Raw genomic sequence first — 26,179 nt, 5'->3', positions numbered from 1 at the left:
CTAGGGGCATGAGTTACTTAGTTCTGCTTTAAGGCAATTTTTCTGACCAATCTCTGGACAAAAAAAAAAAGTTTCTTCAGCCTGTGTTTGGTCTTCCTGGATGATGATGGTTCTAGAAGAAGCTGAGGCCTTCAGGTTGCTGTAAATGCTCAGAATATGCATACATAAGCCACTGGGAGAGTATGAATGAGGGTGGAACACAAGTATTCCATTTCTGCCCAAACAGGATGCAATATAATAGAAATTGGCCTCTTAATTCATGTGGGTCCAATCTAAAAAACACCCAAAAATGTGAAAACAACTAATTGGTCCCAGTGCAAAGTTTGATGCAGGAAAACATCTTCTGGACTTCTATTCTGCATAAATGTTTCACACCGTTTTTGTTTTCGTGGAACCTTGAGGCTAAAGAGACTCTTAGTATCAGACTGTTCCTGACCTTGATATCTACTTTTCATAGTCTATTCTAATCTTATTGTATTTCTTTTATTTTATACGTTTTTTTTATTTTCTTACTGTTTATATTCCTGCCCCATTTTTGCTCCTACTCATTGTACACAAGATACCTCCTTTTCTACTATTTAACTGTTATTTTGCACACACACAGAGCCGAATGTAGCAAGTGAATTTCTCCATCTTAATTGTGTATTTTTAAGTTGTTGGGAAAAAAAGTCATATATGATCAGTATAAGACTTTCTTTGCAGACCAGGGCCCACACCACAGCTGACCGCATTTCCACACCTTTTTCTCCAGACTTATATATAGCACCAACAGCCCCATGTGACCAGGTGCATGCCCTCGCTCTTGCTCTTGCAGCGCGTACGGAGTGAAGAGTTGATTGCTGTCTCGTCGAAAAGTTGTTCACTTTCACAATCACTTTCAATTTCAATCAAAGCGAGATTAAAATACTCCATACCAGTTTATATGATGGGGACATGACAGTGTAGAACAAGACGTCTCCAGGGTTGCCATTGTGCTGTTGTGCTGCAAGGAAAGGGGTAAAAATGAGGATGAGGCTACATACAGTGTTTCCTTTTTGTGCTTTTTGCAGGTGTGGTAAGCATATAAAAACTAGGGATGGGCGATGTTGAGAACAAACTAATATCTCAATATTTGTGGGGACTTATGCAAAAAAGGCGTATCTACTGCTTGTTTAATGAAAACATGTGCAAAATACAATATTTTATATGATAAAATAAAACATTTATTTGGGTTGCGGCTTGTATTCCTAAGGTAATAGTGGGCCCCGAAGAATCACTTTGATTTCAAACTCCTATTGATCACTCTTTATTGGTTAGAAAATGCTATATTGGCTTTGTTAATTTACAATTGAGCGGCTTAAAAAGTAAGTAAGATATAAAATACCCGCCCTTTTTTGCCTTGTTGTTTTCAATGTAAAATGGGCTATTCATATCTTATTTGTCAAAATCTGTATTATAAATAAATAAAAAATAAAAAGTTATATTTATCAAAATCACTTTTGAATGACAAAATTTCAAATCCAAGGCTCTAAGAGCTGCTTTTTCAGTAAGAGAGGGAGAAAAGGGGGGGTTTCTCATCGTTACAGGAGCTCTAACTAGTAAAAATTATTGAAAATTCCAGCCGCAGCGTAGGTCCGCAGGTTTTGGGTGATTTTGGCTGCCCAGACCTGGCAACCCTGCCGCAACCTATTTTCCGAGTTCAACACGTCTGGACATCGCACTGAGCAGGTGTTTTTGTCTCTTTTTTTGTTATTTTATTGTGAACAATGTTTTTTTTTTACCCAGTGAAATAAAAAAATAATACGTAAAAAAGAAGAAGAGAGAAAACAAAAAAAAGGCCCTGCGAAGCCGTGCTTAAATAAGGCGAGCGCTTCCTGGTTGCACAGGGTTGTGGGAGGAGCTTGGGGTAAATATGCATAAACTGGCACTGTGGCATTTTGAGTAAACAACAAACACAATCCAGAGGATGCAGAAGTAAAGGCATCAAAACACATGGACGTAGCATCGCTATGGAACTGGGGGCTGGCTCCAGAAGTTCCTTCCTCTAATGGCCTTACCATTGAAACATAATAAGTCATTATTGAACCTATGTTTGTCTTTTTCACCTCCACCTGTGAGAGCTGGCTTCAAAAAACAGCCAAATTGCGAGGATGAACAAGCTTGTGTTAGCCTGTGCTAAACCCTTTGGGGGAAGCCACACTCTCTTTGTCCATCCTCTTTGTCCATCCAGGTCAGCTTTTTAGTCCATGGGACACACTTGCCCAGCATTAGGGTCATGTTTGGCATCGCTGGCATGTTGGTTTATTAGCATTTTACGCCTGTTTGGTTACGGTTGTGGCATAGCAGCATATCACCTGGAATGTTCCGCACTGTTGCTTTGAATTTGATCACTAAAGTGTGGCGAACCTGCCTCTCGCAATGGGATTCTTATGCACACTTTCCGCACCTATAATAACCGACGGGTTGATTTAAAGTAGAGAGGTGGAGAGACAGCTGAACCAAGCGGTGCCAGCGAACAGGCCCAGAGTTTTTCAGGTGCCCAAACTCCTTTTATATTTGGTAGACAGATGAAGATTTTCGGAGTTCAGGGCCAAATTGGATGCCACTCGCTTTGGAGGTAAACACAGCAGCAGCAGGATGGATAAAATTAGCTTTCGGGAAGAGTAAGTTCAACAGGCCTTTCCACCTCAAATTTCGAAAACGCTTGCAGTGAAAACATTCAGATTTAAAGATGGAGCATTTCCACGTGTGTTCAAATAGAGACAGGTGTGCGTCATTAAGTTGTTTAAAAATTCTCACAAAAGCATAGAATATGGAACCTGTTCACTTTTCCTCTTCGTTATTGAGCCGTTTCACGGTTTAGACCCGTTGGAAGCCTGGCTGTCCTCCCCCCTCTCTGAAGAGCGCTTTGGGACCGGCACCAGACTGTTGGCAGCGCATCACCGTAGTCCTGGAGTGGTTCGGTACAAGTAGGTCAAACTGCATGGCAACAGGACAGGCAGAGGTGGGGTGCTTTCCAAAGACTGGATCAGTGACAATGACTATATGTAGGGCTGTAGGAAGGTTTTCCCACATTTTGGAGCCGACTACTCCCTCTCACCCGTGTTGACTTTGTCATTCACAGTGCTTTACCAAAGCACTTTCCTCGGCCCGAGGTCGTAGTGTTTTCACACCGCACATGCACTCCCTTTACTGCGGTGTGTAGTTTAGGCACCCTTGGTCTGTCAATTTGAAGAATAGCTCAAGAAGAGAATGTGACGTTCATGACCAACCGGCTCTTCACGATGAACGGTTCGATAAGGATCTTATTTTTTTCCAGAGGATTTCACCTAGAACTCCTTCGAATGAACACAAGAATCAGCCCAACAATAGAAGACAACACAAGTGAAGCTTTTTTTCGTTCTAAAGCAAGGGTCCCCAACTTAATGGGATGGACTACGGATGGAAACTATTTAGCTATAATCTGGTGCAGTACATCTCTGTCTCTTTGAGCTTTATGTCTCTGTACATTGTCCCTTCAATAAAGATTAAAGTAAGTAAAATAAAGTAATCGACTCGAGGTCCGCAAACCTTTCTTTCGCAACTTTCGGCATATGTCCAGGGTCCGGACATACTGCAGTCATTACTCTTGAAAATGTTAAAACATGAACACAGGTTGTCTATTTACAAAGCAGAACTGATAAATTAATCAAAAATGTTGTCTTCTTATTTCAGTGTTATTCCAATTGTTTAGATATTTTTTTTATTCAGCCTTTCAGAAATTAAGTATATTGGAGGATGAAAAGGCTTTGGGGGTCCAGACTGAAGCCTCTGGAGGTCCGGATCTGGACCCAGGTCCGACAGTTGGGGACCCCTGCTCTAAAGTCAGAGCTAAATGCACTCAAAATGATTTGTCAGACAATTGCAGCCGGAAAATTTTATTCACAAACACATTTTTAAATATGAGTCCTATTTGTAATTTTAGATGATTTGAAATAGACTGTCTTGTGCAAACTCGGTTGCCAACTTTGGCCTGGGAGAATTTAATCACGAAAAGTCGGACGTCTGTATTTCCAGCTGCTGCGATTCATTGAACTTCACGGGGTTCCTAACTAAGTATGACCGATAATCGAGTCCATAAACCCGTCATGTCATGGGTTGAAGTCCCAGATGTCACCTTTCCAAACAGACATCAGAAGCACTTGACTTGTCCTCTCGATCCTCACAGCGCTACATAATAAACGTCCCGGCATTAAAGCCCTCCCGCCGCCTCCTTATGCCGGACGTGTTCCCTTCCTCCACGTGTATCTGTGCGCAGGACAAACCCATCGGGGGCGCTTGTCCGTTCCGACCTCCACAGAGCCCCCCACCCCGCCCAGCCGTCTGCTCCCGGTCGGGCCAGCCGCGGCCCACCTCTCCCCGGCTGCAACCTCCCACCTCCGCCCGGCGCCCTCTGTGGAACCTTGAGGTATTTTTAACCCCCGCAGAGGTTGTGTACAGCCCCGGCGTGGCCTCTCACACAACACAGATGGCAGCAGTGTTTAAATATTGATCAGCGGCTGCAGCTATTAGATGGAGAGAGGCGGCGGTCAATTCGCTTGAGCAGCAGGAAATTCAAAACGGTGACTTGAGTGGTTAAGAGTGCTATTTATAAAGGGCTTTTTTTAACTACTGTTGTGACATTCTGGACCGAGTCGGATATTATGAAATGACATGAACGTGAACCAGAGCAAGCGAAAAGGTTATTGCAATTTTACCTTCAGTTATGGTCCACAGTTTCATCAGTTGGCATCGTCTAAAGAGAACGACACTACAGTGCAAGTGACTCTAGCACTGCAATATCTGTCTGGAATGTCTCTGTTTAAATTCTTGGTGAAGAAGATACATCTTTTGTTGGAGTTGCCTGTTGTGAACAAGTTTCTATAAAGTCCTTAAAGAGACTAGATGCAAGTTGGTCATTTTATGCTCACCACTGCCACCTCAGGTCTTATGCGCAACTGCAGTCTCTATATTAAGCCCATGCATAACAGCACTTCAGACCCGAACACTTTTTTGAGTGACAGTGCAGGATTTTAGAGGCAGTTATGGTGAACAGGTCTGAGCTCATTCTACTCATTAGGACATGGCTGGAACATGTAGGGGAGGAAAATACATAATTTTAATATTTTTAGACTCTGTATAGTCCCTTTTTCATGTGACGTCACTGGCTGTTAGCCATTAGCTCCAAGACTCAAACACCTACGGAAACCCTCGCCTTTGCAAGCACACAATGGCTGTTTCCCAGTTGCCAGGATCCTCGGCCTCTCCACCACTTTGGACGGAATCCACGTCATCATTGCGCCGCCAAGTGGTGTTCCAATCCACTTGGACCACTCGCCCCCTCGGAGCTCCACTCCTCCATTTGGCACATTTACGAAGGATACACCCGTGGATCCTCCACTCCCTCGGAGAGCTGAAATTACCCATGATGCACTGCATCATTGTTTTTTTTTCTTCCCTTTTGTCCCAGAACTTTATTTGTTTGTACTCACTATACAAAGTTTTGTTCCACGATTGTGCAAAAAAAAAATATTGTAATAATAAAATCATTGGTAGAAGTGTTGTGAGCAAGTAAAGTAAAAAGGTTTATATAAAGTTAATCTTAATGAAAGGCTTAATATATCCTAATAATTGAGAAATTCGGCCTAAGTCTGCAATTGTAGCGATTAGCAATAAACCGGACCTGCTCAATATATTTAATTATTGAATTTCTTGCAGATCCTTGCAGAGATGTTATTTTATTCAGACCAAAATGTTCCAACAGTAAGACATCCAACCAAATCCGATATATAAACAGTTTCCTGGCCTCTTTTATTCATAAAACAGTTGTTTCTGTAAGCATAGATTGACATTTTATGAAATGCTTTGACACGTGACCTGACGCAGCTGCTCGCACTGGAGGGAGTTCCATATGAGCTCCAATGCAGCGGTGAGAGGACACTCAGCTCCGTTTTGGAGGAGCCACCACTGAGGACGTCAACGAAGTGGACAAACGGAGGACGGATCCTGGACATTGAGAAACAGCCACGGATGGTTCAGTGAAGCAGCCTGAAAGTCCTCTCAGTTGATATTTGTACAACTGAATTTTACAGTTTTGTCTTTTAGCCTGGTTCTTACTGTTATCATGCCGATTAAAGGCCGATCTCTGTAACCCAAAGCGATTCCCATTTTACTTAAACTTATAATTTCAGAACAATAAGGGATTTTTTTTTTTTTTTTTGGAATCTGCTGATTTTTGTCTTTTAAAAAGAGCTTTCTCGGAAATACCTACTAAACACATCTTGAATAAGTCGCCTATTATTGAATAAAGCATCCCCTGCTGTCACAGTTCAACACTGACACATTTTACAGTTTAGAATTCAGAATTATAGACCGACATTTGTAAAAATATTGACCAAAAAATATAGAAAAACCCATGTAAGTCGACCTCTAGTTCTTCGACCTTTCGTTTTATGTTTTTGACTTTGGCAGGTACATTACAGGGCATGTTAGTGCCTTGTTTTAATGCTGCATGTTAATGTGTCTTGTGTGTTGTTTATAAGGTGAAACCAAGGAGAGATAAAATGTTTCGCATTCGTATCCATTTCATATACGAGTGCAAATGGGCACATAAGACCACATGACTGAAATAAATCCAGCTTGTACAAGGTGAGGCAAATCTGATTTTGCAGGACGCATTCTTTGACGCCCCAGAAGACTTTGAGAAACTGCAGAGATCTATACAGCTTTCAAAATGCAGAAAATATTAAACCCTGGGAGAGGACTCTCAAATCCTGTTTAATAAAAGGAGCAACACTACTGCTCCAAGTCGATACTTGAGTTTGGGCCACTGCGTCTTGAATGGAACCCAGAATCCTCCTGCTGCCGCCAATACAAAACCCTGTAAATGCACCGTCGGTAAATAACGGTTGGCATTTTGTCTGGAGGCCGTAGCCTGCCAGACGCGTTTCATTCGGAGCATAAACCAGTCAAGAGCAGATGACCTACAGCTGCTCCGTCGTCCGTCAATGCCAATGTCACGGAAAAATTACCCACAACCTCATTACAAAACAGGGGCGTCGTCTGCGTTCCATATTCAGATTTATGCTCCTACGCTAACCATTAATGAGGTCACGGGCTCGTCCGGGTCAGGGCGCGGCAGTGCTGTGAATTTTAACAAGGTCAGACTTACCTCCGTCAGAAGGTCATCACTCCGGGTTACCGCTGTTCGCAAGTTTTCACAGTCGCTTTAATTTAATTTGGAGAATACTCTACGTCGGCCGTGGAAATGTGCGAGATTGGGAGCTGGGACTGAGTTGCATTTTGAAGAGGCTCCAGTTCACGAGGTACAGCAGTGACACATACTCTCAAAATGATTTGAAAACGCTTTTCAAATGACACAAGTCTTTAAGGGCAGCATTTGTCTTTCACTCCATACTCTGTGGTGGTCAGCTGCTTGACCGTCAAAATGTTGGCACAGAAAAAGATCACACGCTCTAATATTTGATCTTACACTTATTTTTAGAAGTTACTTTCAAATGAGGCATCACACTGGCTTATAGGCTGTAAGCTTTCAGATCTGGATATGCATAATGGCTAACCCTAACTCTAACCCTAAGCTGGCAGATAACAGGTTAAGTTGGTGCAGTCCAGAGGTAAGTGGATAGAGAAAAGGCAGGTGTGGCAACAAAAAAAAGAAATTCAATAGTAACCAATTACTAAAAAGTGTTTTTTTATGTGCGTAACTCAAAGCAGATTGTGGAGATGTGTCAGGCCCAGAAAATGTTTGAACCGATCCTACAGCCTTTGATTATCAAAGCTAACGCCCTGTGAGGTGAGCTAAAACTCCAGGAGTCCGCAGGCCAGTTTCAACCATAAAACCCATTTGGCCGAAACGTGGTCCCAACAGCTGACCAGAGCTGACTTTACAATAGACTGAACCGACCCTCCAACCCACCACCAACCAACTCATCCAGTCGTCTTGTAGTCTTTCACGGTCTTCTATATCCAGGGAGTAACCAGGCCTAACTTGATTACATCTGGAAGGTTAAGGCATCAGAAGCTAGAGTACGTAGATGAAGGAATTCTAAGTTTGTGAGATCGTGGTTACCTATGCTGCAGCTTGGTTCACGTACTCCTGAAAATCCATCTCATCAGGCTCCCGAGGATCCATTTGTATTAGTATTCCTGAGAGTGTCCGGGTTTTATATTCACACACAAAAAAAAGCACCATTATCACTTCAAAACTACAAGGCCACGCTTCCAAAGCAACGTGTGCCACTACTTTTAATTTCTGTTGGCGTTGCATGCACTTTAATGTTGCGGTAATAGCACTTAATAGAGCGTCGATATCTCAATAACCTCCACCGCTTACACGAGTGTGCCTCCCACCGACGTCACAAGTGTGGCTGGAGCCTCACGCCTCGCCGCTCCACTGTAGCTGTATGGATTTTAACACGCACGCGGGGTTCGACCTAACCTCTTTATGTGATGTAATTGCATTAGATACTCCATAGGCATGCACATGATGAAGCGAGCCCAGATTACACAGTGCCACGCCATGAAGGGGAGCTTTAGTCATGTGTGTGCGGTAATTCGCGGTAAAGGTAAGACGCAGATGCAGCCGCGAGTCTCAGGTGTGGAACGCTCATTGGAAATCCATACGTGAGAAGTGGAGCTGCAGGAGTAAATGCAAGCAAGTTGAAAGAGCAATTTCGATGGGTTGCAGTTAGCAGATCGCAATGGCTACGATTATTTGGGCCTTTGGGGTCTTTTAATGTAGAAAAGAGCTTGAGCTATGGTTTAAACCTCAATGTCATGAGAGTGGGTGCTTGGGTGGGCGGTAATTGTTTTTTAATCGGTAAAGCACTTTGCATTACAACTTTGTATGAAAAGTGCTCTATAAATAAAGCTCTGAATGATTGATTATTGGTTATAAATTACTTCTGCTCAAATTCATCCTGAATATCCTTTTTACTGGACACTGTCAACACGATTGCACCAAAAACTGAAATAGGATTTTAGTTCATTTTTACCTGCGGTAAACCCCTGTAACGTCTCATGAGCTGTGGCAGATTTCTAAAGGCTGAAAAATGTTAAAATCCACCCCAAAACACATGAAGGCAATGTGCAAAGAGCAAATCTCATCCATTTCTGTATGATCACTGCATTCCGTTGCCAAAGGAAGAGTCCCAAAAGAACCATGTGCAGCTGCGTTTGTTATGTCGCATAAAAACGAAAGGGAAGCTGTGTGTGACACATGGAAATGAGCCGACGGGTTCATTTGATCATTATGTGATTATAGTGAATTCACGAGACACAGATCAAAGGGAATATGTTATTGTAGAATGTCTGTTGAAAACATTCACACCATTTTACTTCCTTAGGATACGTCTAATAATAATATAAAGATAACAAAGGCTGAATGTTGTTTGGCCTGCTAAACTACATGCTTTTTCATAGATATTTCAAAGACGGGAGCAAGCATGATCTCAACGATTTCCCGGTGTGCGTAATTCACAGACTGCATCAACCAACTAGAGCAACGCTAGATACGTCGTAGTTTTTGCTTCACAAGATTGAAATATCTAAAATGAAAATGTTAAATTTGTTCAGAGACAAAAAATATTTCCTGTCCCCATACAAGTCCATAGCCTGGCTAACACCAGACTAAAATCACAAGTGATATTTAGTTGGGGACCACACATTTTCTCGTAGTAGAGGTGTGGTTTACGATCGTCCACAGCCGTTTATTGGGCTGAATGTCTATCATTCGTCTGCAATAGCCATAGCCAATCATATCATCGTATCCGATGACGTATGACGTACCCGCTGTAAACTTTGGAGCTAAACTATTTAGAACACGTTCTAAAGCTTGATTGAAAGATGGCGTCACGTTGGATCCGTAAATAAACTTTTTTATTTATCCGTAAACAAACTACAAGCTTCAGCTTCGGTATAAAGAGTTCGTCATCGTCTTGCCGTCCCTCCTCGTTTTGTGATTGGTCCCAAATCCATGCAAAAATTTCAGCCATGGGCCCCCAGACTGCTGTGTGCACTCGAATCATTTCCAACATCATCTGGAGTTAGCCAGGTTAACAAGTCCATACAATGTTGTGACGTTATATTGAACTCTGCACGGTACTTCATAAGATCTGTAGTTTCATTTGGAGGTTCACTTATTTCAAGGTGAGATGGTGCATCGGCGGGTGGGGGGGGTGGGGTGGTTTCTCCTTCAGCGTCCCCCCCACCCCCCGCCTCTCACTCAGATGTGCCTTGCTGTCTCATGTGGCATCGGCCCGCTACATGCTGCGTCCTGTTGGAGGCCTGACGTGATGAAGATCAGCCCCTGCCTGTTCACTGTAGTTTTTCTCTAAAGACAGAGATAAGAGGCTGAAATACCCTCTGATGCTGACTTGTTCGTACACTTGTAGCAATGGGTGTAATGTCAGTGGTTGCTAGGAGATGCAACGTACAGAGAGTGAGAGGGATAATAAAGAAAATGTCATTTACAGAATGTATGGAAAGGTATTAAAAGATGCACTGTCATTTATCAAGAAAATTATTTGTTATGTACTGGCAGTGTTCTATTGTTACTACTACTACTACTACCTACTACTAACTACTACTACTAACTACTGCTACTACTTACTTAAACCTACAACAAAACTACTGCAAAAGCAACTACTACAACCATGAATGAGGCGTTTTGACCACTTACTTGGGTCAGTCATGCCTCGTCTTCCTCACAATAGCTGACCTGCTATTGGAGCCTATATGATGCAGCCCAGGTGTGGAACAGCTGGCCTCACGCCTCTCCTTAATGAGATGTACGGCGTTGGCCAGCTTGCACAATTACCCGGGAAAAATGGATTGTTTATGCAAAATGCTGTGTTTCGTTGTCATCTGTTTGAGTACAGCTGTATTCAGTGGCGCGGCCGCTCTGTGCTGTTTATCCCCATGCCCCACCCATCACAAGGCTGACTCTAGAATCTGATGCAGCGGCGGGCCCGGCCTGTGCGGCGCCAGTGTTGTACATCACATATATGACCAAATAGTGTGCTATGTCAAGAAATGTGAAAGGAATGTACTGTATCTTTTTAGAGTAGGCTACTTTTTTTTACCTAATCATCGTAAGGGCTAAAGGTTCTAAGCTGAAAGTTTGGATTATTATTATCAGGATTTAAAGCTTACTGTAAGTGTTAACTTGGGAGGAGCAGGGAACACAGATTTGAGTAAAGGCTGGTTCAAACTTACTGCTTGGCTCGGGATAGTGCGGTTTTTCAAGTCTGTTGCTAGATGATACCCGCAGACAAGGTACAACACTGAACAGGTAAACGGGTTGAGTTTGTTTGGCCGACCGGCATCTCCCATCCTCAGCTGTCCCACTTTATGAATGAGGGAGCACCTCCGGGTGTGAGGGAGAAAATGGGAAAAGTGCTAATAGTGCTTTCTCTGCTAATAGTGTTATCAGTTTTATCAGTGCTAATAGTTTTATCGGTACTAATGGTGCTAATAGTTTTATCAGTGCTAATAGTGCCATCAGTTTTATCAGTGCTAATAGTGCTAATAGTTTTATCGGTACCAATAGTGCTAATAGTTTTATCAGTGCTAATAGTGCTATCAGTTTTATCAGTGCTAATAGTGCTATCAGTTTTATCAGTGCTAATAGGCTAGTGCTAATAGTTTTATCGGTACTAATTGTGCTAATAGTTTTATTAGTGCTAATAGTTTTATCAGTGCTAATAGTTTTATCAGTGCTAATAGTGCTATCAGTTTTATCAACGCTAATAGGCTAGTGCTAATAGTTTTATCGGTACTAATTGTGCTAATAGTTTTATTAGTGCTAATAGTTTTATCAGTGCTAATAGTGCTAATAGTTTTATCAGTGCTAATAGTGCTAATAGTTTTATCAGTGCTACTAGTGCTAATAGTTTTATCGGTGCTAATAGTGCTAATTGTTTTATCAGTGCTAATAGTTTTATCGGTACTAATAGTGCTAATAGTTTTATCAGTGCTAATAGTTTTATCGGTAATAGTGCTAATAGTTTTATCAGTGCTAATAGTTTTATCGGTACTAATAGTGCTAATAGTGCGAATAGTTTTATCAGTGCTAATAGTGCTAATAGTTTATCAGTGCTAATAGTGCTATCAGTTTTATCAGTGCTAATAGTGCTATCAGTTTTATCAGTGCTAATAGTTTTATCAGTGCTAATAGTGCTATCAGTTTTATCAGTGCTAATAGTGCTATCAGTTTTATCAGTGCTATCAGTTTTATCAGTGCTAATAGTTTTATCAGTGCTAATAGTGCTATCTGTTTTATCAGTGCTAAGTGCTATAAGTTTTTTTTTATCAGTGCCATATGTGCGAATAATGTGAGCTATTTATAGGCTTCCGTGGGGCATTAAAAGCACTAAAGGTCATTAAATTAGATTATTAAAAGTATTTAAATTGGGTTCATATCTAAATTTCTTTGAAAATATTGTTGTTCCTCAGTTACAGAAACCACTCGATGACATTGCTGAACCATTTCTATTGTGTACATTTGTCAAAGCACAACAACTCTGGTCTAAAGCTGATTCAGACAGTTTTGACAGACTTTTTTTTTTTTTTACACAATCTTGGACTGAAAACTTGCCAGTTTTGAATATCAAAATCTCCCTCATTCCCCTGTTTACAAATCTTACCAAATGAAATATGCCAAGCTCTTTTGCATTTGTGGCATAGAAAATATAGTAAATATATCATAAAAGCAAATCCCCTTTTATGCCGGCCAAAGCTGCACCATCTGTCCCAAACCAATCAACTTCCACAACAAGCGTTACTTTCTACTACGCGGCGTTCATTTTAAATAAACTGCTCCCCTGATGTGAAGCCGCTGAATGTTAATTACATATTAATGTCATTATGCGGGGAATAGGAGCCACACTGATCTGCTCTTATGAAAACACGGCCGAGTAATTAAGTGTTTAAGGAATGAGAAGATACTCGTTGCATCAGTCGGGGGGGAAATTATGTAAATATTGACCTTTTGGAGCATGTGATCATGTTATAATAATCAAAAACAATATCTCGAGTAGCATTTAGTGGCATACATGCAGATTTGAGCGATGAATTGAACTTTGAATTTTTGTGTGTGTGCAGCCATCCACGAGTTCCCGGAGGACTTCTTCACCAACGACGAGAGGAAGAACGGGGCCGTTATGCTGCACATTGTGGCGGTGAGTCTCCTCGTCGCTCCACACTGCCAAAACCTGAAACAAATTCCCTCATCTTCACGATTAGGGGTTTGAATATTGCATCGATTCAATGTTTATTCAAAGTCTTGCTTTCTTACAGTCTTTAACGCAAGGCCAGGCAACTCAATGTGCCTTACAAAAGAAGATATGTGAAATTATGATCAGGATAAAGTTAAGGCAAAGCACATACATAAAACATCAAGACAGGGGAAATACACAGTACAACAGGTTACGTGCGGAATTTTTTCTTGGGGACTTGAAGGACAACCAGCCATTGACTGGGGGGTGGGCTGAGGAGAGATGTGTTGAGGCAGATGCAGAATGACGGAGGCGTGGTTAGGGAGGGGCGTGTGTGCAGTTGTTTACAATCAGACAGTCAGTGTTATGCAAAATATGACCCAGAGAGCTCAGTCCTTGTCAGGTTTAGCTCCGTGACTTGGCCTTGAAGGGAAAGTGTTGACTGTGTAGGAGAGATAAGAGGTCCAGCTGGCATTTTTTCTCTCATCTCCACATCAATATTATCCACATACATCAGATTGTTCATTTCCCTTGTACTGAACAAGATTTCAAAGGTTTTTTTTCTTTCAATAAGGTTTCCAGAATCCCTTCTGGAATTTTTTTTTAAATCCTTGTAATATGTCACAAAATCTGGCTCTAGCCAGCAGTGGGCTGCCAGTGTAGGCCAGTGCTCGGGTCCCATCTCCAGATGTGAAGCCAGGCTAATGGTCAGAAACACCTGCCTATTGCAGTGATTTTAGTGGTAGGGGAACTGGTGGGAATCGAACCCAGACCTTCTAGCTGTGGAGACTTACATTTGCAGTGCTTCCATGTCATCTTTAGAGCAGAGTCCGATTCTGGTAGAATGGAGCCCAACAGCTGTAATCGGCCGTTTTGTTTTTTGCATATTAAGTAGCCATGTGAGCTTTGGGTGCGACTGTGCCTTTCAAAATGCTGCATCTGCTGCCGCTCCTTATACTTCATGCCTATGTCCCACGTATCTGTCAGTAAATCTTGTTTGCACAAGCACAACTCGACATTGACCAATCATACATTTCGGAAGAGAGGAACACGCATCAAATAATACATTGGAGTGTTTTCTGCACCTATCCCCCTTTCTCAGTCATACTTGATTACTTTTAACCTTTTAATTTGCTGAAACAATATCACTCATGGCCTGAGACCTCTGACCAGACAAAGCCCGCATTCATCTGCAGTGTCTCGCCTTAATGAACCAGTGCAGGACGCTGTGTATCCCACACTGAAAGGGAAATAGATCTAAACTTTGTCAGAGCAGGTGGCTCCAGGAGAAGGTTACTGCTGCAGATTGTGCTGATCCTGTAAGGACATTTTCACATGAGCAGGACAAGTGTGAGCACAATGCACCGTGAAAACTCCTCGGGCGCTACTGGCTTCAAGAATGAGCCAGAGCCCAGAGGGAGTTTGGTGTGAGATGTTTGATTTTACAGCTTTGAGTCATACTGTATGTGTGAGGTACGGGATATCGTGTTCGTGGTTGAACTTTGGTGCTCAGAGGCGGCGCATATGTGTTGTAATAAGCACTAACTAACGCCTTCCCTCCCCAGACTTTGTTTGGATCATTTCATTTCTCCGATTGTGTGAAGCTGACAGCGACTGGTTTCAGGCTCACTCCCCCTGTGACATCTGTCCGTTGTTCTGTGTATATTTAAATCATTAAGGTGAATTACTGAGGATAAGGTGTTTAAAAAGCCAGAAGTGTCAAGAATTAAAAGTTCCAATTCTTTAATTGCATTTTGATTTAAGGGAATGCCGACTTTCATATGAAGAAAACTTATCACAGTCCAAAGCTTTAACTGTCATTGGTTTCAGGCCGACACATGAGCATTGTTGAGAAGATTACTTTTAAAAAAGTCACTAGTTGTAGTTATCAGTTCCTTCTGTGCTAAAGCAACTGCAATGGTTCCTATACGATAAAAGGTTACTTGTGAAAGTAATTACTGAGTTACAAAAAAACTGCAAGAAAAAGTGCTCATTCAGAATATTGGAGCAAACATAAGCCAGTTTTAGCCACAGAATCACCACAGTTTCAGAAGCGTTTCCTTTTCAGCCTCTGACCCAGAGCTCAGTCACCGACACAAGCCGCAAACTCAAAGGAAACAGCTACAAGAACGCCCTGCAGTAAAACAACTGATCTGACACCTCTGAGCAGCAAACAATCGCCAAACAACACATTTACTAAATGTATAATCACATCAGAACATATCCAGGCTAATATCAGCACCTGTCCATGATAGCTGAAGCGCGAAGTGAAATAAACAGATCCAGTGCATCACAGTGCACAATCCATCCGAACGAGTCGTCAAATAATGAAATATATCCATAAAGTCGGCTCCTGTTACAGGCTGTTTGTCCCAGCTTTAGTGAAAACAACAACAGACCGAATGAGGCTTAAACCAATGAACGTGTCGGACACAGTTTACGCCCGCTCTGATTGGCCCATTGTGCTGTCAATCAAATTAATTACATTTATGGCCCAGCCCTTCCACCACGATGTATGGAGTAGATGTAAACTTGTACTAGTAGTGCTCGTGATGGCAGCAGTATCAGCGTTGGTACTATAGTATTAGTAGTATGATAGTAGTGGTGGTCGTGGTAGTTTCACAGTATAAGTGTCAGTCCATCCACAAACGCAGCACATGAAGGTCACCTCCATCATTGGAACACAAAGATGTGAAAAGCCTGATTCCCAGTGGAGTTAGCCTCTTATGTAACGCTCATTCTACCTGCGACTGCTCTGTGGGCGTGTGGATCCCGGCCAATCACAGCTCACCCCCGGCAGGCCGTTTGTTTACTAATGTGGGCCTGCTTCGATGAGGAGAAGACAAAGGACTTTCTCTGTGTTATCCTCAGTCATAATACAACATGTCTGTTCAATGAGGAGTTGTAATATTTCTGAGGAAGAGTGTCTGATCTACATGTTTATCTGGATTCTTCTGGAAGTAAATCTTGCAGTCCACTCTGTATAAATAAATCAAGATCTGAGCCATAAATTGGGCATATACCAAACCTTTGGCGGCACAGTAGCAGCGGTTAGCGCTCGTGCTTCACAGCTAAAGGTCCGGGTTCGATTCCCACCAGGGACGGGGCCTTTCTGTGTGGAGTTTGCATGTTCTCCCCGTGTCGGAGTACCCAGTTTCCTCCAGGTTTCTTCGGTTTCCCCTACCACTAAAAACATGTACAATAGGCCAGCATGAATGAGAGTGTGTTTGAGAGTGTGTTTGAGGTTGCACATGGGGGACGATGGAAGGAAATTAGGCCAAGGCTACAATCCCGTGTGGCTTGTTCATTAACATGCACAATCTCTACCAAATAAACTAAACTAAAAGTAAAGTTCTATTTCATTCAACAATGGAGTCAGGAAAGTCGTATTGTCATAATCAGCCCATTTCAAAGTCTGAAATGGCTAATGTCCTTTTATAGATAACAAATGTGATGTCTTCTGTCAGCAGAATGTGTTTTTCACTGAAAGGTGTCACATTTACACAACATGCTCCTAATGAGCAGCTCGACACATAAAGCTACTTCTGCAGTTGGTGATCAGAGAATGGATTTGTATGAGGAACGAACCTATTTAAATCCTTGATTGATGTTTGATTCTTTTTATTGAAGTTTGATTCCATTTATTGGGGTGGAATGTTTAGTGGTGTGGCTTTAAAATAAGAAAAAAACATCTCATTGCACTTAAAATTTGATCATCAATCAACCTGGAAATATAAAAATACTTATTCCACTGGCAGATACACTATATTTACATGGCAAGTCAAATGGCAAGGTATTTATAACTCATCGATATATCGTTTGTTGTCGTTTTGTATTGCAAATTTAATGGTGACCTTAATTTGCAGGATAATGATATTTCTCAGCTCTCACTATGATCCCATGTTATGGTCCTACACTGCCCCCTGTGGACAGCATAGAGCGTTACATCCCTACACTTTCTCTCTCCCTCCAAAATTACACGTGGACTTTCATCTCTCTGCCTTTTTTTTTAACTCTTTTTTTCTTTTTTTACAATTAACATAAAAAGATGAAATTACATAATTAATCCAAGTGTGCGTTAAATTTGTAGAATATAAACAATCCAATCTCATTAGTGTTCTTAAACTGTCATTGTATACATGCACCGTACAGGCACTGTTCTCTCTCACCTCTCCCCCTCTGTATGCAGATTGTGTCACTTGTAAAGGGAAAGAGCACGTCAGCGTGTTGAAGTGACATCTGGCCCAGACGCGGCGGCCGATGTTTTAATTAGGCCCTCTCCTCCACTCGTCCTGTAAAGCCGCATACATTAGGGCAGTGCACACCAGGCTCATGTGGCTGATGATATGACAGTGGCTCAGTGGTTCGGGCCGGCACACAGGAATCCAAAAAGGGTTTGTTTTTTTTGGTCTAGTTTAGACACGTTAGAGAAGAAAATTAAATCCATATTTAGTTAGGGCTGTACTATTTGGCATTTTTCATAATAAATACATTTGATAGATTCATCAAACTAAAAGCGTGTGTGATATTTGATTTAGGTGGTATAGTGAATTTGTAATGGCTTTTATCATTTCTTGACATTAGTTTAGTTTTTTTTATTTTCTCCAAATATTTGAAAAGGGATGAACCTGAAACGGGCTGTTTTGGTTTTTTGTTCATAACATGCTCCTGTTGCACAAAGAATGGATGCTTTGGGTTATTGGCTTCACCTGCTTCCTCTGTTTTGTTCTCCCACAGACCCTGTACATGTTCCTGGCCTTGGCCATTACCTGTGATGAATACTTTGTGACGTCGCTGGAGAAGATTTGTGAGGTATGTTTGGAATGGACCCAAATAAACCTCGACAGACATAAGTCACAGTTACAGTGTTAAGTGTTCTGCATGAGCAACACTGCACTTGTTTGTGTCTGACAGAAACTGGACCTAAGTGAAGATGTGGCTGGAGCCACATTCATGGCAGCGGGCAGTTCAGCTCCAGAGCTGTTTGCTTCTGTCATCGGTATGAAAATCACACACTCACATACTCCTATATGTGTTCATATGACAGGATATTCAAATGGAGCCGACAGGACTTTGCATAACACAAACTCAGTCAGTGGCCGACTAGCCAGGCAGAAGTCTGTCAATCAATGCGTTGTTATGGCAACAGGCTGAGTCTGATAGCTTTTTCTCTGCCTAAACTTTGCCACATAACACTGAAGTGGAGCTGTAGGCCTAACTCTCCTCCTGCACATCGACCTGGCAAAACCAGATTGGAATGTAAATAATAGCAAAGGAATATCAATCCTGATGAGGACAGACTTTTATTTGGATATTTGCTGCTGATGGGCTAAAACAAGGTGTGTGTTATCCAATCACAGCCACGGCAATCCTGCCACGTGATTGGTCTGATCCACCAGGGGAGTCCAGGCTTTTGAGATGGATTATTGTGAAAGATTCAGATCTTGCAAAAACCCAGTTTCCAGTAAGTTTGCCCACCCTTCAGGTCAGAGCAGACGGCTTCACCTCGTAATTCTCTGCCGCTCAGACATGACCATCGCTGGTCTGGCCTCGTGTTTTCTTGCATGTGTACTAGAATAAACGCAGACTCTGGGCTGTGTTTGGTAATGTTGTATTGTATTTTATGAAAATTGATTGAATGGATTCTCCTCATATGTTTTTGGTGAGATTAAATTATAACACGGTAACACAAAAGGTCCATTGTCTTTATAGGCCCCGTAAGTGATTTCTTTGCCCCTCCCTCCGTCTGCTTGTCTCTGATTGGCTGTCTCTGCAGGTGTGTTCATCACCCATGGCGACGTGGGGGTGGGGACCATCGTGGGCTCGGCAGTCTTCAACATCCTGTGCATCATCGGCGTGTGCGGGATCTTCGCCGGACAGGTACGGACCAACCCAAGTGGTATTTATAGAAACATTTTACACAGAATGTGTTCGAGTGACGGGATCCACTGAAGGGACACAAAACCATCTGCTGCTTCAGCTTCACTCAAACGGGCACTTCTGACAACTGCGACACGGACCTTTGGATACAAACAAATACTCCTAGACACCAGCGTAATGTTGTCAGTGCATGTTTATCGCCGTTATTGAAACAGATGCAGCTTAAGACACTTTCAGACAGATTTCTTCCTCTCCCAAAGTCAGTTGCAAATGTATCTAATCATATTCCGCTGCCTCATCGACCCTTTCCCGCATCAACAAAGCACCAGAACTGTTCCAAGGATGAGAATCTTTCAAACTGTGTCACTGAAAGCTACGAAGCTGTTCATTATTATTTCATTTTAATGATGAAAATGATGAAAATGATGAAAATGGAGATTTAAGTACTTTGCCTTGTTTTAGCATAGTTTTTGTCAGCCAAGATGTTACTTGGACACTGATCTGGTCTGCGTTGTATTGGTTAACAGATCCAGAAATATCCCTACCTAAAATTTCCAACATTTGGCCAATAGTGTTTTATGTCAAATGGATGTGTTCCGGGATCGGTCTGAATATCATCCAGCAGAGGTGACGTCTCGTGTGTCTGATATTCGAATAACACACTGTGCCGTTGTTGGGCAGGTGGTGATGCTGACCTTCTGGGCTGTGTTCAGGGACTCCTTCTACTACATCCTCTCCGTCATCGCACTCATCGCAGTAAGTTTTCCTTCAATGGTGAAAGTCGATTCCTGGCACACAGCGCACATATTTTCCTCCATGCTGCATCGGTGTTGTTTTTGGCAGCACTCTTAGCTACAATAATAAAGACATCTGTAATTTATTATAATTATATTATTATGTATTATTTAATACATGATTTAGTATGTACAAATATATCGGACTCAGAATGTTGGGTTCCATCAGGAGCAGACGGTGAACAGAACTGTAAGAGTCCTCCTGACTGTTCTTAGGATTTGTTCTTACAGGGGAACGTTTTCAGCTAAGAACAAGTTTTGTCAATGCCCAAAACCTTCCTAAGACGGCCTTAAGAACAAATGTGTGCCTAAGAAGGTCAATAAGTAACCTGGCTAACGCCATGCTGCTGTCTGCGCTTGAATCATTTGGAACTGCACAGCAGCCTGGGGACCATGGCCGAAATTTTTGCATGGATTTGGGACCAATCACAGAATGAGGAGGGACGGCAAGATGATGACGAGCTATTCGATATCCGGAAGCTTGTAGTTTATTTACGGATTTAAAAAAATAAAGTTTATTTACGGATCAAACATGACAGCAGCAGACGCAACGCTATTTTTCGATCAAGCTCTACGCCGTGTTCTAAATAGTTTCGCTCGAAAGTTTACAGCGGGTACGTCATACGTCATCAGATACGATGATACGATTGGCTTTGGCCTCGTGCAGACGCATGATAGACATTCGTAGCGCCCAATAAACGGCTATGGACGATTGTAAACCACACCTCTCCTACGAGAAAATGAATTGGTGGTCCCCAGACTAAATATCACTTGTGATTTTAGTCTGTTGTTAGCCAGGCTAGTCAATAAGTGTTGGAAATAAGTTTTGGAATCTGAGATGAAAGTTGACAGATTGTACGAAGCTTGTGACAGGGAATCAATTACCAGAGAGGAAACCTCAGATCACGTCCGAACCAGATTTTTTGCGACAGTAGCATACAGTCTTTACAAGCATTCACACATTCATATACACAACAAAAAGTACAAAAGTGTTATGGCTTTTCCCAAAAGCTGCCGCTCTCCTCTGATCATCGATCCGAGATTTTTTATTAACAGCGGTGTCTGTACATTTGATCACCAACAACATGCTTTCTGCGTTCTTACAGCTTACAGTCCTGAGAAAAGATAATGTCTCAGATCACAGTCAGTCATGCTTAGACCGTGGAGCTATAGGCCCAGACGGTCACATTATCGTTATTTAAAAAAAGATGCTTCAAGGTCATGATTTCGTTATAGTCTTCGGTGACGAAAACCACACCGTACTGCATGATGTTTTTTATTAGGACCACAAAGCACTGGACTCTTGGGTCAAAAGTTCTAAACAATTTGTCTGTTTTTTCCAGTTCATATACGACGAGAAGATTGTCTGGTAAGTTAAACATTTTGTATCCATTTGCTTCCCCTGTATTGGAAGAATCATGTTCAAATAAAGTATAAACACAATCTTTGAGCGATGATAATAATACAAAGTTTTGGGTTTACAGGTGGGAGAGCGTGGTGCTGGTGGTCATGTATCTAGGCTACATCTTGGTCATGAAGTAAGTCCTACTCATTGTTGCTCAAACATTTGGGTTCAAATGGTGACACTGTGACACAGCTCAATGCTTCACAAAAGAGAATGTTGGTAGCTTCCGTTCTGCCTTTGACGTGCTTGGCTGTTTGATGCTAACTGCATTATTTGTCTGCTGTTCCTCCAGTAATGTGTATTCCTGTGATGCTGTGAGAGCACCAACCACATCTACTGCGTTCCATGTAGATAAGTAAAACCAGTTGAAGCCATGTAGGGTTTGAAGTTTTCCAAGGGAATTTAGCAACAAACATTCTAGAGGTCATACAACGCTGAGGTAGGACTGATAGAGGAGGATCATCATTTCTATGTCAGACTCACATAATGCGATGGAACTGTTTATCTTGGTTGAGGCGGTTGAACTCGAAGCTGCTTTTCCAAGTTTGGGTCAGTCTTGTGAAAGCTGCTCGCTGGGCCTCAAGCTCTGACGAAGAGCATTAATATTATCCAAACACATTTGCTGGAGATTTGCCTTCATCGCTGCCAGCCAATCGCCACATACTAGGCACACTGGCCTTTCACTTCCACATAGAAATCATTTCTCAATTTTTCCTGGAATACGATTCAAGATCCACCTTCCTTTTCTTCGTGATTGCTGTGATGCTGCGCTTGTCAATGAAGTCAGTTTTTTTGAAAATTGACTCTTGTAATGTTGCATGTACCTGCTGACTTAATCAATGAGACGAGCTGTGTGCTTTTATTTTGGCGTGCTGGATCGAATCGGCGTTGCACAGAGTCAATTGCATAGGGGCCTGGTCATGTGGTCCTGAGGCTCCCCACCCCTGATGGAAGCTATAGTCATTTTCTATTAATGCTGTTACTACAACTTAACTCTTTGACTGCCAATGACGTCTATAGACGTCAGTTAGATTTTTCAATGGGAACAGCTGCAGCAAAGCCTTGAGCATTAGTTAGTTGTGCTGCCTAATTCTGCCACCTAGTGACTCAATAAAAGAACTACAAGTTATTTTATTGAGTCACAAGGTGGCAGCATTACTCTTTCGTTTTCTCAGCTTTTTGGTCAGAAAACAGCATTTTGGGTGATTTCACCTATATTCTATGGATTTTTACTAAAGAATGGAAAGAGGTACAAACAAACATTTTGGATGAAAGAAAATAATTTAATATTTTGGTGGGTTTCGTGTTGACATAGACCTAAACCAAAATTTTCTGTGGGTCTTGAAAAAAACAGTCAAAATCCTGACAAACCTCTGGCAGTGGGGAGCTCTCTGATTTGAAAATGGCTGGCAGTCAATGAGTTAAGTGTGACCAGCTGAGAGAATGAATAATGCAAAGCCTGGGTAAATAAGTATTTTATGAAAGAAAACACAGCACCCTAGCACACTGAGGACAACCCACCAAGGCATGGAGAACATGCAAACTTGGGGAATTGAACCTGTGGTCAATACATGGAATTCTGCTCTATGTTGTCACTGTTAGGAAATGCATTTAAGACTGATATTTTGTGTGTAACTGAAATAGATTTTTAGCTCCAAACTTCTGCCAATCATTCCCGCTCTGCCTTTGTGGTCCCCCCCGCAATAATCCGTCTCCCTCTCCCCGAGCTGCAGTCTCCTGTCTGGGTAGAGACAGTCTAATCTCCCCCCGGGCCACAGCGCTGAGAGCCAGGCTAAACCGGATCATCGTCTTCTGCTCATTTAGTGGCAGGGAATCTTACTGCACTGTGGCCTGTCTTAAACCGCACTGAAGCTTAAGCAAAATGTAATGACGAATTTGCAAGTGAAAAAGATGTTTGTATGCTTGTGTTCAATGATAAGGTACACAAAAACATCTGAAATCCCTTCTGGTGCTCTTTCATTTGAGGGTGTTTAGAAAAGCAATACTTTTAGAAGCTCAAGGGTATACACTGCGGCACTTAATAATCAAATTGAGGGCGAGGTTGTGGATGGGGAGCTAGTGGAGCGGCTGTTGGACTGGCTCGAGGTGGTTTATGGAAGGTGTTTTGTGTGGTGATGATGATGATGATGATGAGGATGATGCTGATGATGGTGATGCGGGCGGCTGAGTTTTAAACCAGTTGGGAGTTTGTGGACAGTTTTTTTTCCCAGGGAGACCGAACAGGGGAGAGTTGCAGTAGTGAGGCTGTGTTCTGGGACGGCAGTGGAGTGAGGAGTGAGAGAAAGACGGAGACAGCGGCGAGAGCAGGCGGAGCAAGTGACGCTGATGTGTGAGGTGAAGGAGAGAGTTCTGTCGAGGACGACATCCAGACTCTTTACCTGTGGGGTGGGGGTGATGGAGGAGCTGTCAATAGAAATGAAGAAAGTTTGTTACTCTGATATGATACGTGATACGTGTATTATGAACACGTTAGGAAATAAGTTTTCAATCAATCCATCAATTGATTAAAACAAACTTTAAGATTAATCTTAAAGTGCTTAATATTAAAGGTCGAATATCATGCAAAATCGACTTTTTGGAGCTTTTAGCCATGTTGAAATCCTATTTCCTTATCAAAACCCCCCCCAGAGTGCTTTTTGGCTTCATTCACACAGTTCTAAGCAATCCTCCTGAATCCTGCTCTCTGAGCAGCTGCTCCTGGAAAACCACTGTTTTTTTTAAAAACATTTTTTACGTCATAGTGTCAAACAGGAAGAGCCCGACGTCTGTAATGTAATGCCTTACAGCCTGATTTTTATTTATATAACAGCTTTTTCATTATTTCTGTCATAAGAGTGCCTGATGCGTCCATGATGCCCCGGCGGAGAAAACAAACGCAACCCACTGAAATTTGTGAAGAAGGAGCTCTTATTCGAACCTACTCTGGACACGCCTGTTCTTTTTTTTTACCTAGCTATAATGTGGCGAAAATGCGTGTTTGGCTACGAGAGGACAGACTTTATTCAACCTTCCTGAAGAAGAGGCCACTCGCCAGAAGTTGGAATTTCTTTCCGGGATTCAGCGACTATCAGTCAAAATAGTGTTTTTCTGTGACTGTCTCTTGATGGATGTTTGGTGAACCTTCACCAGAATCAAAGTGGATTAAACTCTTATAACCAGCGATGATGGAGCGGCCGGTCAGCCAATCAAACCGTGTGTTAGCTTTTGCGTTAGCCATTTATGAAGCAACTCCATTTAACTGCATTGTGAAGTAACTTCACTTTTTGCTGTGGTATTTATATTTCTACTACTGCTAAAGTTGCATCGGCTGCATCAATGCGGGGAAAGAGGGCGGAGTTAACTGAATCCAAGTGTCTTGTCTTCCGTATTTGAAACATACCTCCAGAAAATACTTTTATTTATCACAAAAATGTGTACTCCATAGTGGTTAAAGGCTCAATATATCATATAAATGCCTATACTTTGCTGTGGGATGGCCAAAATAGGATGATACAGATCCTTTTTGATTAATCACCTTAATCTTAATCAAAGTATATTTATACAGCACCAGGAAGACCTAAGCACTTCACAGAAAGATAAAACAATTTAAAAACACAGAATTATTGCATCCTAGACATAAGTCAGTTTGTTTTGAGTATTAAAACAGACAGAGAGTAAAACAACAAACATTAACATTTTAAAATCAATCCAAAAACAGGTGGAGCCAGTGCAGGAGGAGAGGCAGGATTGATGTGTCTGGATGAACCGGTGAAAAGACATATAAACAAAAAGAGTTGAAATAGATGTTTCAAAAATAGCTGCCTTTTGGTTTCATTACTGCTTTGCATTTTTGACAATTTCTCAGTGAGCTTCACGCTGTCGTCTCCAGAAATGGTTTTCTCTTCACAGACTGTTGGTGACGATCTTATGAAGCTCACTGAGAAAATGCCAAGAATAAAGGGTGGTAATTTAGAAGAATTTAAAATATCAAATATAATTTGAGTTATTTCACTGTTTTCTGTTTCCTACATAATGCCACATGTTCATTTATAAGTTTAATGTCTTCAATGAGAATTTCAAAGTACTCTCTACTAACACTAAACATGCACACACAACCCTTTGCCACAGGTACATCAGCCCTTTAAATACTAAGCACATTTTCTCCCTCATTAAAAGTCCTAATTTGTTTTCCCATTGGCCGGCCTTTCTGTTATTCTGGGTATCCGTCCTCCCATGACTTTCCAAAGGCAGTCTGGCGCTCCCCCATCTGAAGCGTTTTCACTAATGGCCCTCTGATCCCACTGCAGCCACATGAAAGCCTCCGTTATGGACCTAAAAAAGTTAATGGTCTCGGTGCCGGACCGCTGCGGCGCACAATGTGATTTATGGAAGCAAAATACTCTTCAGAAACTTTAGAACAAAGAGAATAGGTGTAACTTTTTTTTGCCAGTTTGAAAATTAAAGCTAACGTTGTTGCCTCCAACAGGTTTGTGACAAAACAGATCCGAGTCTAGGATGCAAAGGTATTAAATATCACATCACCAGTGAAGTTGGCGAGCTGAGAGTGGTCTTTGCAAAGAACTGCAAGAATTAATAAGAGATGAGGTAAAAGCTTGGATTGTCGTTTCAAGATCCAATTTGCGAAATGTATTCCTCACTGAGCTGTTTTTCAGATGATAAAAAAAAAACTATGTTTGGTCACAACCCCAAGGTTTCTGAGGCTGGTTTTAACAGATAAGTCCAGAGCATCGTTATCGGGAGGATAATTTGTATTAATTGAACAGGAATCGAAATGACAATGCTCACAATAAGGAAACCGCCAAAATCTGCAGTGAATTCACGGTCCGCTACAGAGAGCTATACCCTAA

The 26,179-nt window shown here is 41.9% G+C and overlaps 1 protein-coding gene across 8 annotated transcripts in view; it reads left to right on the top strand.

The window, feature by feature from the left end:
* Positions 1–26,179, top strand: part of slc24a4b (solute carrier family 24 member 4b) — a 96,950-nt gene that overhangs the window by 50,332 nt on the left and 20,439 nt on the right. For all 8 annotated transcript variants that reach the window (XM_079572735.1, XM_079572734.1, XM_079572731.1 and 5 more), the window contains exons 3-9: positions 13,120–13,196; positions 17,970–18,044; positions 18,147–18,231; positions 19,009–19,112; positions 19,794–19,868; positions 21,250–21,275; positions 21,391–21,444. In XM_079572735.1, coding sequence (XP_079428861.1) covers positions 13,120–13,196; positions 17,970–18,044; positions 18,147–18,231; positions 19,009–19,112; positions 19,794–19,868; positions 21,250–21,275; positions 21,391–21,444 — 496 coding nt within the window. The remainder of the gene's footprint in view (positions 1–13,119; positions 13,197–17,969; positions 18,045–18,146; positions 18,232–19,008; positions 19,113–19,793; positions 19,869–21,249; positions 21,276–21,390; positions 21,445–26,179) is intronic.

Source organism: Gobius niger (genome assembly GCF_951799975.1).
Source record: "Gobius niger genome assembly, chromosome: 15".
Lineage (NCBI taxonomy): Eukaryota > Metazoa > Chordata > Actinopteri > Gobiiformes > Gobiidae > Gobius > Gobius niger.
The sequence above is the reverse complement of the archived record's forward strand: the minus strand, read 5'-3'. Positions and strand labels throughout refer to the sequence as shown.